The sequence below is a fragment of the Spermophilus citellus genome, assembly GCF_964194105.1.
Source record: "Spermophilus citellus genome assembly, chromosome: 17".
Lineage (NCBI taxonomy): Eukaryota > Metazoa > Chordata > Mammalia > Rodentia > Sciuridae > Spermophilus > Spermophilus citellus.
This window is the reverse complement of record NC_138199.1, coordinates 26230474-26243728: the sequence shown is the minus strand read 5'-3', so window position 1 is coordinate 26243728 and position 13255 is coordinate 26230474. Positions and strand designations below refer to the sequence as shown.

Below are 13255 nucleotides of genomic sequence, written 5' to 3'. Positions count from 1 at the left end.
CTTTTTATATGTTATACATGGTTGCATTCCACTTGCTTGCATGTTGTTGAGAATTTTTGCATCTTCATTCATGATAGATATTGAACTGTACTTGGAATATGTAATTCTGTTCTCAGAATGAATTAGGAAGTATTCCTTCTGTATTTTTTTTTTTAAATTTTGATAGAGTTTGCAGAGAATTTTGTAATTTCCTCCTTAAATGTTGATAGAAAATACCATGAACCTACTTGGACCTGGTGCTTTTTGCTTTGGTAGGTAAGTTAATACTCATTGGCTCAATTTTCTTCTTGGGAGCCTTTATAAAGGTTTTGTCTTTCAAGGAATTGGTCCCTTTTATCTGGATTATCAAATTTGTGGGAATAGAATTGCTCACAGGATCCTTGTATTACCCATTCACTCTTTATGGTATCTGTGGTGATATGTCTTATTTCCTTCCTGATCTTAGTAATTTATGTTCTCTCTCCTTTTTTTCTTAGCCTGTATAAAAGCTTATCAGTTTTATGTTAAAGAACCAGACTTTGTTTTCTTTGATTTTCTCAACTGATTTCCTGTTTTCAACTCATTGATTTCTACTGTAATTTGTATTCTTTTATTTCTTCTGCATACTTTTAATTTAATTCACTCTTATTTCTTTAGTTTCCTAAGCTGTGAGTGTGAATGACTGACTTTAGAGCTATCTTCTCCTCCAATATAAGTATTCAGTGGTATAATTTTATCACTAAATATTTTGCTTTTACTGCATTCCAAAATTTTAAAAAAGTTTTCTGTTCCTTTTTATTGGGCTCAGAAAATTTCAAGGAATAGTATGTATTCTTGGAAAATTTACCCATTTTATTATTAGTGATAAATAGTAAGAAAAAAGGACTAAAATATACATATATAATTAACTACAATATTAAACCACATCTCTTCATAGATAACATGTTTGTTTATGCAGAATCCCCCAAAAATCTAAGAAAAGGCATGGAACTAATAAGTGATTGTTAATGACATCATAGATTGCAATGCCAACATATTAAAAAGTAATGAAAATTACTTTAATACTTAAAATAAAACCAAATCACTAAATAACTAGTTATAAATTTTACAAAATATGTGTCCCCTTATTCAGGGAAACATTTCAGTAACCCCAGTGTACACATGAAATCAGAGATGGTAATGACCACTACATATACTACTTTTTTTCATATATGTGCTGACCTATGACAAAAGTTAATTTACAAATTAGGCACAAGAAAGGATTAACAACCATAACTAATAATAAAATAGAACAATTATAGCAATGTAGTATAATATATTGCTCTTCTCCCTCTCTCTCTCTATATATGTGTGTGTGTGTGTGTGTGTGTGTGTGTGTGTGTGTGTGTGTGTGTCTGTGTATAACATATATTCATTTTTCTTCTTCCTGTTATGCTGTGTCATGATAAATGCCTACAAGATGACATGATGTGAGTTAATGACACACTTTGTATTGTATCATTCAGCTATGATGTAATGTTTAACTGATATGTAAGACTTATTCTGTGAGGTTTACTTATTGCACTGCATGCTACAAAACTCAATGTGACACATGAGATGACCAAAAGGTAATTGACAGCTGCATAGCACATACAGCATGGACATGATGGACAAAGGAATTATGAAAAATCCCTAGAATGATGGAGGAGAATGGTGCAAGATTTCATCATGTTGCTCAGAATAATCAATAAAGTGTGATATTATAGAAAAGATAGGGAAAAAACATCTGAATTGAAAATACAGAATAGCATAAAGAGTGCACAAAAAAGATCCACTTACACATTATACACCGATTTTTAACACAGATGCAAAGGCAACTCAGTGGAATAATTCTTTCCAAAAAATGGCACTGGAAGAACCACATTTCTGGGATAGGGTTGTAGCTCTTGCCTACATGCTTGAGGCCCTGGGTTCAATCCTCAACACCACATAAAAATAAATAAACAAAAATAAAGATATTATGTCCATCTACAACTAAAAAATATATTTTTAAAATTCTTATAAAAAGAGCCACATTTCCATATGCAAAAAAATCCTCAATCCATTCCTCTCACTCTCTAAAATAATTAACTCAAAATGGATCATAGACCCTAATATTTGTTTGAGTGCTGAGTAGAGTCCTCACAATGTATTTTCTCTGGAGTCAGAGAAGTCCCAGAGCAAGAATCAAGGAGCAGGTGGAGCAGGATTGAAGTGAGGTGATCCTGAGTTGCATCTATGAGAGCTGGATGAGGTCAGTGCAGAGAGGTTCCTGCAGCTGTGACAGAAATGAAAGATGAGTTTGATAGAACCTAAAATAGTATGTTAAAGTATGTAGTTCTCAAAGTGTGTGCCCTTCTGCAAGGGGATGTCTACCACACAGCTGTTTCTTTTGGTTCTTAATGTAAACCAATGTACAGAGGAGAGGTGTTGTTCTACCTTGGGTGATTGACCCTGAAATCAAGGGAACACTGCTCTGCACACCTGGAAAACAGAGGTCTGTGTCTGAAATACTGAGAAATGCCTTGAGTACCATGTTTATATGTCCAAAAATAAATGTGAATATAAACCATAACTATCCAATAAAGGCAAGAACAACAAGGACACAGATTCTCTAGGAATGAAAGTTTACCTTATATCGCTAGGTACAGCAACTCACCCAGCTGACGACTGCCTAGTTAAAGGAACAGGAATGATAAAAAATAAAACAGCTCTGGCCCTGTGATCAATTGCAGAGAGAGAACATTAGGCCTTTGGAGGTCATTTGATATACATGGAGAGTGGTTGAGATGATGGGTGCTAACAGTCTTCTCCTGGAGAGGTAACAAGGTAGAAGTAAGTGAATGGGGTGAGAATCTGGGCTTATTTTTCTACCTTGACCAGAAAAAGAATTGAACATGATCTGGAGGCGCTCATCCTTTCTCTTATCCCCGTCATTTCCTTATATAGGCATATAAATAAGGTTGGATAATAGAATTCTGATGCTTGTTAGCAGCATTTACCTCTCCTAGGTCCTGTTTAGGTAGAGTTGTGTCATGGCCACTTTGCTGTTTTTTCCCAAAGAACATGATCTCCATGGTGGTGCTCTTCCTCTGTAAGCTTTATATGCCTAAGACATTTGAAACCACTCTCAGTCAGGTCCTTGATTACTTTCATGAATTTTCCAAACTTCCCATCTCAAAGAAGTGGGGTCCACCAGCACAGGACTCCTGTCCATTCCCTAATGGGCAGTAATTAAGCATCTGTCCCTGAGCTGTCCATCCCCACCTTTTCCCAAAGTATAGACACTTCTGATCAGTGGCTATAATCAGTCACCATATAGGACTCTGAGGGAATTTGTCCTGGTTTGTCCTGAGTAATTACTTTGGTTTAATGAACTTTACCAGAATCTGGACTCCTGGGATGCACAGCCTCTTAGGACTAAGGACAGCAGAAAGAAGATACAGTAGAAAGGTTGGTGTAGTTAGGTTGTAACTACAGAGGCTGTTATTTTCTCTGGCTATAATGAATAAAGGGGCTATGTTCTTGGATCAGGGCCCTGGAGTCACCCTCAGACAGCCTGGGTAAGTTGGCAAGAGGGAGAATGAGCTGGTGCCTTTCCAACCCTGATTCCCTGGTTGAATGATGTTCTGCAACATAATTTTTTAGGCTTGATAACGTTCCTTTTTTCCACTTATGTGTCTCCAAAGACATTGCCACATTACAGGAACATTTTGATTAATGTTCATCACTGATAATCCTTTTCTTAATATAATGTTCATTAATGTTAAAGTATAATGTATTCTCAAAGGTTAGAACATTTCGACATAATAATATCTATGCAAGGCAGGAGTCATCTGAAGAGCTTTAAAAAGTTTTGCAAAGCCTACCTTCAGAGATTATGATTAAATTAGTTTGAAATGGTTCAGTGATCTGTATTTTTTTTGTGGGAACATACATACTTGGTTAGTCAACTGCAGACCATTGACCACAGAATTGATGTCACCAGGGTATTCTTTAAAATGTACAGTCTGAGCTACAGAAACAGAATTAATGTTTTAACAAAATTTACACATTATTTGCATGTATATTGAACTTTAGAAACACTGCCTTAGATGATTCTTATATGAGTATAGGTAAGAACAATGGATTTCACAGCAAAAGAAGAGAGGAATCTCATTGGGTCATTACTGACAACATCAGCAGGTGATGTTTCTAATTTGTGATCCATGAACATACTCTTGACACAAGAGATAGTCCTGCTCACTCACAAGAGATTGAAAAATTCTGAGAAACCAGGTGCATGATTTTCCTACATGTTTCTTCCCTTTTTAATGACACTACATAATTTCCAAGAGTATACACTGTTAATGCAGCTGTGTTGAACACCATCAGCAGTGTGAAGTTCACAGAAGTTCGATTAATTAATTTTATTTTAGTGAAGACAATTCCCAAATCTCTTAATGCTCCTCCTCTGCATACTTTGACAACTTTGAGATATACTGAGGTTTATGAATCATAGTTTTCCAAAAGAAAAAATAAGAGAGTGTGTATGTGTACATGTGTGTGTGATTTACTTTAAAGATAAAGTCCACACAGTACTGGGGATTGACAAATCTTGATATCTGCAGAGAAGGACAGTACACTGGAGTCCTGGAAAGAGGGTATGTTACAATCTTGAGCCCAGAGCATTTGCAGGTAGAATTCTTCTTCTTCTTGAGAGTAAATTATTTTGTCTTAAGTCCTGCTACTTATGGTATAAGTCTCATCATACTGTGGAGATTAATCTACTTTACTCAAAGTCTACTAACTTAAATGTTAACACATTATAAAATACCGTCCTAGCAACATCTAGAATTGTTCCAGAAAAATGTGCCATCAGGGTCTAACTAAATTGTCATATAAAATTGATCATTTCATACAGTGTGGGCATCAGAAGAAGAATTCAAATGAGGACTCAAAAAATTTGTGCCTTCCCCATATTTTATAAAATGCTCAGTATATTTATTTTCTTATGTAAATGATAATGGGAGTCATCAGTATTACTCAAAAGAGTAAGACATCTGACATAGCCTAATATTTTCCATAAGTACAAATTGCATTTGTGAAGTGTGGCTAAATGGTTAGGTCCAGTAAATTTAAATGTTGGGAGAATTTAATAACAGGATTTTTTTTTTTTACGTAATGAGAACTCACTGTCTTTAAAGTTGAAGGAATCTGTCCCAACCTGAATGACTGCCAACAAATATTACTGAAGCATTGGCCACATCAGGCACCATGCCAGGGGCTGCTCTGCTGCAGACATGGAGCAGACGGAGTTTCCTGCATGGAGTTCACAATTTGGTGCGAAGTCAGCTATCCACCAGTGATCAGCACATTGAGTGGAATGACATGAGTGTAGAATGCTGTGGAACCTGCAGCAGGACTCACCTGGTCTGGGGTCTCAGGGAAGGTTTGTGTTAGCAAGTGCCTAAGGATAGGCCAAGTGAAGAAGAAGCAGAGGGGAGAAAATGATAGGCTACAGGAGGAACACCAAGTAAGAAATGCTAGAGGCAATATTTATGACTGTAGGTCCAGCATTGCTGGAGAGTGCAACACAAGTGTCACTGTGGGGCCACTGGAGTCCATGGTCACAGATCAGAAGCATCATTGTGCCCCTGAAAGGAAGGTTGCCTTCATCTGACGAGCAATCCCATAAGGCACTCATCAGAACAGGCATGACCAGATTTCAATCTTGGAATGTCACAGTGCGGATGAAGCATATTAAAAGAGAAGGGTATTGAGGCATGGAAAAGAGGGACATGAGTTGAGAGACGGCTTCCACAGTTCAGGAGAGATCATATGTCATCCTGTTCCAGAAATATGGTCTTGGGATAAGAATGGATGAAACAGCAGAATTAAGAGTGAAATCTCTAGGATATGTTAGATTGGAGTTGATGTTAAAAGAAAGGAAATGAGTGAAATAAAATTCACAGACTTGTGATTTGATTCTGAATTCCTTTTACTTTTAAGTATGTAGAAGAGGAGGAGGTTGGGAGAGAATTAAGTGAGATCATGAGTTTCTTTTTTTTTTATTGGTTGTTCACAACATTACAAAGCTCTTGACATATCATATTTCATACATGAGAATCAAGTGGGTTATGAACTCCCATTTTTACCCCAAATACAGATTGCAGAATCACATCGGTTACACATCACATTTTTACATAATGCCATATTAGTGACTGTTCTGTGCTAAGGATGCCTGAATACATCCAAGAGAAGATAATCATTAAGAAATGGGATGCAGAGTTCTGTGGGTGAAAGACATCTATGCCTGAGTTTCTTTTTCCTTTGGAATATTTGTAGAATTATAAAATAATGGGGTTTAGAAAGATACTTAAATAACATCAATATAAAAGATATTGATGGAACCAGGAGTGGTGTCATCCCAGCAACTCAGGAGACTGAGGCAAGAGGATTACAAGTTGGAAGCCAACATCAGTAACTTACTAAGGTCCTAAACAACTTGGAGAGAACTTGTCTCAAAATTTAAAAAAAAAATAAAATAAAAGGGCTGGGGATGTGGCTCTGTGGTAAAGTGTCCTTGGGTTCAATCCCCAGGAACGACACACATTAAAAAGATATTGATAAAACAAGAACCTAATACAGTTGCCTAGGATAACCAGTCAAGCAGGTAAGAGAAAGTACAATGTATTTTTATCCCAGAGGAAAAATAGGTAAGTGTTTAGGGAAGGAGGAAACATGTTAAAAAGAATTCATTAAAAATCACCAATGCTTATAGGGTCTTAAGACATTTGTAGTTTAGAGGTTATAATTAATGTGGTGATAATGTGACGATCAATTGCACAATGAAAAATGGACCAAGAACATAGAAATACATTCATCTTACTTGAATTTAAAGAGATCCTATTATTTTCTCTTAAAGGTACTGGAGACAGAGCATGAAAGGAAAGAACCAAACTATCATCTCAGAGTTCCTCCTCCTGGGCCTATCCATCCAGCCACAGCACCAAAACCTGTTCTTTGACCTCTTCCTAAGCATATATCTTGTCACTGTCCTAGGGAATCTCCTCATCATCATCCTCATTCGCCTGGACTCCCATCTGCACACTCCCATGTATTTGTTTCTCAGCATCTTGTCCTTCTCTGACCTCTGCTTTTCCTCTGTCACCATGCCCAAATTGCTACAGAACATGCAGAGTCAAGTTCCATCCATCCCCTATGCAGGCTGCCTGACCCAGATTTACTTCTTTCTGTTTTTTGGAGACCTTGACAACTTCATCCTTGTGGCCATGGCCTATGACCGCTATGTGGCCATCTGTTTTCCCCTGCACTACACCACCATCATGAGCCCCAAGCTCTGTCTCTCCCTGGTGGTGCTGTCCTGGGTGCTGACCACGTTCCATGCCCTGTTGCACACCCTGCTCATGGCAAGACTGTCTTTTTGTGTGGACAATATGATCCCCTACTTTTTCTGTGACATGTCTGCTCTAGTGAAACTGGCTTGCTCTGACACTCATGTTAATTATTTGGTGATATATATAATGGGAGGACTGGTTGTTGTCCTCCCATTCCTACTCATTATCTTATCCTATGCACGAATTGTCTCTTCCATCCTCAGGGTTCCTTCTGCTCAGGGTATCCATAAAGCCTTCTCCACCTGTGGCTCCCACCTCGCTGTGGTGTCACTGTTCTATGGGCCAGTCATAATTCTATACTTATGCCCATCAGCTAATAATTCTACTGTGAAAGATACTGTCATGTCTCTGATGTACACTGTGGTGACTCCCATGCTGAACCCCTTCATCTACAGCCTGAGGAACAGAGACATGAAGGGAGCCCTAGGAAGAGTCTTTTGTCAGAAGAAAATTCCCACCTATGTATGATGGAAATGATTGGATTTTTAAATATCATTTAATCTAGTAAATGTATTGATATTAATATTGGAATATTATTCTAGATTGTTTCCCACATCATGGTAACTTCTGACGAAGTAGCATATCACATAATTGTTCAACAGGTAAAAGAGAGAAAGTTTAGCTAACTAGTTGGAAGGGGGTCTTTTAACCTGGCTATGCCTTCCTGTTTCTCTTTTCTTGGTGATCCTGGGAAAGCACAGGGTAAGGGCTACTGTTTTATGAGACCTCCATTATTTACATTCTTCAGTTGCCCTCATATTTTGTTATTTTATCTCAAACATGCTTTGACCATGGCAGAATTTTTAAATAGTGCTCCATAATCTTTTGTTGTTACTCAACAACATCTAAATATCTCCACCTCCCAACCTCCTTCAAATATCTCCTACACAATATGCCTGCACAAATTTTGGCATCATTCTCTCTCTTAATTTTCCTACATCCTTAATTTATTTTCATGTCTACATTAATTTTTCTGCCTTTTCCTGACTCTAAATACATTTTCTAACCCTTTATGTAATGCTGTCATTGCACAATTCTGTCTTTACCTGTCGTTAACTAAGGCAAGGACCCTATAAATTATTTCTCCAGGACTGGGCAAGGAAGCCCTGAGGTTGGTTAAAAAGTTTAGTTTTAAAGGACACCTTCTTGTTTGGTATTTTGATTTTGCAAAAGTTCCTGATATCTATGCCTTGGTTACACACACATTATAATTCAAAGGAAGTAGAAAAGATACTCTCACTATTTTTAACTACAAAATATTAAGTTCATTGACTTTCCTTGTCATTCAGAAAATCCGTTGTTCAGCTGGTGCAAGACCAGAGACTATCTGACTCTGAGGTTTCTTTTCATTTTCTCCCACATCCAAAAGAAGGGAGTAGCCATTCTTTTTAAAACTCAGCTCCTCTATAGCATGGACTGTTTCCATCTTGGTTTATTTGTTTCCCTATTTGTACCCTGTGGGTGATGGTATTCAAGTCCATTTCTTTCCTCCTTTCATAGTCTGCTGACCCCACAACTGTCTAAATGCCAGAACTTCCTCAAAATTTCCCATCAATTCATTTCACTTCCTAGCTGTTCTTTTTATTCTAAACAATTTAGAATTGTTTTATCTACTAATGTGAAAAATGTCATGGGCATTTTGGTAGGAATCTCATGATGGAACATATTGGTATTTTGATTGGGACTGCACTGAATTCATATATCACTTTGGGTATTATGGACATATTTTAAAATATATTTTAGAAAAATGTATATGTTGTAATCACAAACTGTATGAACAGCTTAACAATATTTCAATCCATGAATATGAGATGCTTTCCTTTTTTTATTGTTGTCCTTCAGTTTCTTTCAACAATGTTTTATAATTTTCACAGTAAAGATATTTTTTCCTCTTTGGTTAAACTTATTCATAAGTATTTTAGTTAAAGTTTTAGCTACTGTAGTTTGGATTGTCTTCTTGATTTCTAATTCATATAGTTCACTTTTGGTATATAACATTGCTACTGTATGCTGATTTTTTACCTTGAAAAAATTGCTGAATTTGTTTGTTACTTTTAGTAGTTTTTGATGAAGTTTTGAGGGTTTCTAGATATAAGATCATGTTGTGCTAACAGAAACAAGTTGACTTCTTCTTTTCATTTTGGATGTTCTTTATTTCTTTCTCTTGCCTTATTGCTCTGGGTAGGATTTCCAGCACTATGTTCAATAAAATGTGTGCAAAGTGGACATCCTTTTCTTCTAGATCTTAGAACAAAAGATTTCAGCTTCACTCCATTCAGTATAATTTTAGCTTATTGTAAATGACCTTTATTATGTTGAGGTACATTCCCTCTATGAAAGATTCCTTGATGATTTTTAAAGGGTGCTAAATTTTATCAAATACATTTTCCATATCTATTGAGATAATCATGGTTTTTGTCTTTCATTCTATTGATGTAGTGTATCATGTTTATTGATTTGTATTTTGAACCATTCTTGCTCTCAGGGGTTAAACCCACTTGATTATGATGAAATCTTTATAATGTTGTGGATTCAGCAGAGTAGTATTTTAATGAGAAGTTTTGCATATATGATCATTGAAAATATTAGCTTGAAATTTTCTTTTCTTTCTTTTTTTTATTTTTACCTTTCTGGTTTGGTATCAGGGTAATGTTGGCCTCATACAATGTGTCTGGAAGAATTAAGGCCTCTGGATTCTAGGTTTTTCTTTGATGGGATGCTTTTTATTATTGATTCAAATTTGCTACTTGTTTTTGGTAAGTTCTGGTTTTTATTTATTCATGATTCAATAGTAGTAAGGTATATGTGTCTAGAAATTTGTCTTTAGAAGAATACTCATTTTAAACAGCTTTTGCAGATGAATTTTTATATAATAAAACTAATCAGTTCAAAATTCAACAATTTACAACATTTGCCTAGCATACATGAAACCCTGGGTTTCATAACCAGTACCATAAAAATAATCTACAATTCAATGAGATTTTAAATCATGATATTTGAACGACTTCAATTCTCCTCAAAGACACTTGATGAAATCCATGCCAGATTCTAACTGGAATTATTTTTATGGAAACAAATAAGCTTATTCTTAGATTTACTTGAAAGAGAAAATAAGTAAAATTTCTAAGAACTATTTGAAAACCTAGAAATGTAAGTTGATTCCATGCCTAGCAATACCAGTATGTATCTGAAAAAAAACAAAACTCTGTAAGCAAAACAGTATACACTTGTATAGTAACTGACAAAGAGATCAAGAAATGAGGAAAGATTTGAAGAAATAGTCCTGTGGGGGAATTTTTATGATGAATATGATATTTAAGTTAAATGTGGTGGAGAATGCAGTACTTAAAGAATGGTACTGGGATGATTGGCATGGTAAAATACTAAATGAATTCCTTACACTCTTAATGAAAGTGCATTTTAGATGGCTTAAAGCACTAAATAAAAACTACACTTTATAAAACTATTTAATACAAGAAAATATTTAAATTCATGCAAAATTCTGAAACTACACTTTTTAAGTTTCACACATTTGATCATGTAAAAATAAGAATTTTTAAAAATTAGTTTATTAAACAAGCATACTTACTCAGTTTCCTTTTCAAAACTTGCATATTACCATAATGAAAGCATATTTTTAATTAAAATTAGCAAATAGTACATTAATTCAAGATTTACTTTTTCCTAGGATTAAAAGTAAAGATAATTATAAAGTGAAAAATTATAAAGTTAGCTTTGAATATAATTTTAAAATATCTCAAGAATACTTAAGAGATTTGTGAAGATGACATTTATTGGGAATTAATTCATTTATCCCCATTACCTGATCACTCCTGAAATTAGGAACTAAGGTGTAAGAAGTCAAGAGGACCCAAAATTACCCTGAAACTTTGAAAACAATTCATCAGTATGCTGGAATATTCTACTTGTTCAAAGCCACAGGGTAAAATATGTGCTGATTGGCATCTATTTCTCTTGAAAAGAATGGAGAGAAAATGGCAGACACACAGAGCCTCATTGGTGTCCCCCTAAATGTTAAGGAGTAAGGACTGGAGGAAATAGTAAGACATGAGCCAAATTAAGAACACTATTACCTTGTCAACAGCATTTGAAAATGATATTTTCAAAAGGCTAAACGTAATGTGGCAGTGCTAGTCTAAGGAAACAGCAGTAACCACATTGCTCTCTTTCTGCAATCCCCCTATCCTGTAACTTAGTACAGGGTGTAAGGTAAGGGTCCAATGGGATTCTTTTCCATGTGGCTGAGAATAATCCTTTTTGTGAACATATGCCCAAAATACACAAACATACACAGTTTATTAGGTAACTATTTGGAAGATAATGTGAATCAAGAAATAGAATGTAGGACAAAGAGCATATGTGGGTAAATAATAAAGAGCTCAACTTTGTGTGGTCAGAAAGCATCAAGTGAAGATGTCCATTGAAAAATGAGGATAACAACTATGACATGGGCTGCAGAGATGTGGAGGTCAGTGCTATTTAAAAGAAGTTGAGAGTGGCCCCCGCCGCTCGAGCGGCCCCGAGGTCCCTGGGCGGCTGAGTGTGGTTTCGCCGCCGCCGCCACCAGGCCCGCACCGCCGGAGCCCTGTGGAGCCGCTGCCTGGGACGGAGCCCAGGCCTGTGATTGAAAACATCAAGTCATGAGCCAAGGTGGAGGGAATCCATCACGACTTCAGCGCGAGCAGTAAGGCTGCAGCCCCAGGTGCACGGCTCTATCGGCCCCATCTCCTTCTCCTCTCCGCCTCTCCGCCTTGCTTCTCCCCAGCCGTCTCTGCTCCCAAGCTCAGTCTCTAAATCTAGATTTCAATTTCTTTCCCCCACCCCGCCCGCTCTCCCGCGTGTCCGGTACCCGAGGCGCCGCCTCCCCTCCCCCAACCCGCACCCCCTCTCCGGGTCCCGAAGGCCGCTGCCGCCGACGCTGCTGCCGCCGCCTCCCACAGAGCACCATAGAACAGACTCTTCACCACGCGAATGAGCTGCCGAATTAAATGAAACAGCTGATAAGGTGAGAGACAATTTAAAATCCAAGTGAACGGAGAACACGCACTGAGCCCTGATCCGCTGAATTCAAACTCCCGGTCACCTGCTTCCCGCAGACAAACAGCGATGACTCGGCATTAATCCATCCGGCTGAAACAACTGGTCAGCCCTTCTCATCATACGAAGGTAAATGCCTACCGAGTCTTCATAAGTAGTGGCCACAGGTTTGAAACGGGGCTTGAGAGAGAAGGACCCACCCGTTGCATTGGTAGCCCAGCAAAGGGAAACAACGTCATCAGACTGCTGTGGAGGAGATAACGTCGTTGAAACCAACAGCTAAAGGTGTGTGATCCCACAGCCTTCCCTCTCCACACATCGGGAAAACCTTAAGGGCCACTCCCAGCTCTCCCGTAAGGGCCCCTCCCAGCTCTCCCACGAGTGCTACAGCCAGCCCGAGGGAATCAGAGGTGGTGCGGGCCCCGCGGTGCGGATCTACCGCTCCCACCAGGGCTGACTGCTGAGGTCTCTTGCACCAGCTACGGGGAAGTGGATACCGGAGGGCAAGTAAAATCCGCTGAGGATTCTCAGCCCCAAGCTCTACAAACTTAGGGTCTGAGGGAATGGCAAACTGGAAGAGTGTGCCGAGTCGTTCATGAAAACAGGGCTCCCGGGAGCAGCAGACCTGGCTTGTAGCCAGTATTGTGGTGAGCGGCACCCGTGAGAGGGGCCTGGCTAGAGAAAAAGTGGGAAGTGACTAGACACAAGAGGAGGCCCTAGACACTCAGGATTGGAGACTCGCCCAGTCTGGGAGGAGCTGCTGCACAGTGATTGGTTCCCGCGTATTCACAGGAGAAACT

At 38.1% G+C, this 13255-nt stretch overlaps 1 protein-coding gene across 1 annotated transcript; it reads left to right on the top strand.

Annotated features, from left to right (window-relative positions):
• Positions 1 to 6920: 6920 nt before the first annotated feature.
• Positions 6921 to 7865, top strand: LOC308635645 (olfactory receptor 1-like; the record flags this gene model as incomplete). The annotated part of the gene is made up of 1 exon (XM_081270201.1): positions 6921 to 7865. The coding sequence occupies one exon, from the start codon at positions 6921 to 6923 to the stop codon at positions 7863 to 7865; it is 945 nt and encodes a 314-aa protein (XP_081126327.1).
• Between the last annotated feature and the right edge of the window lie 5390 nt (positions 7866 to 13255).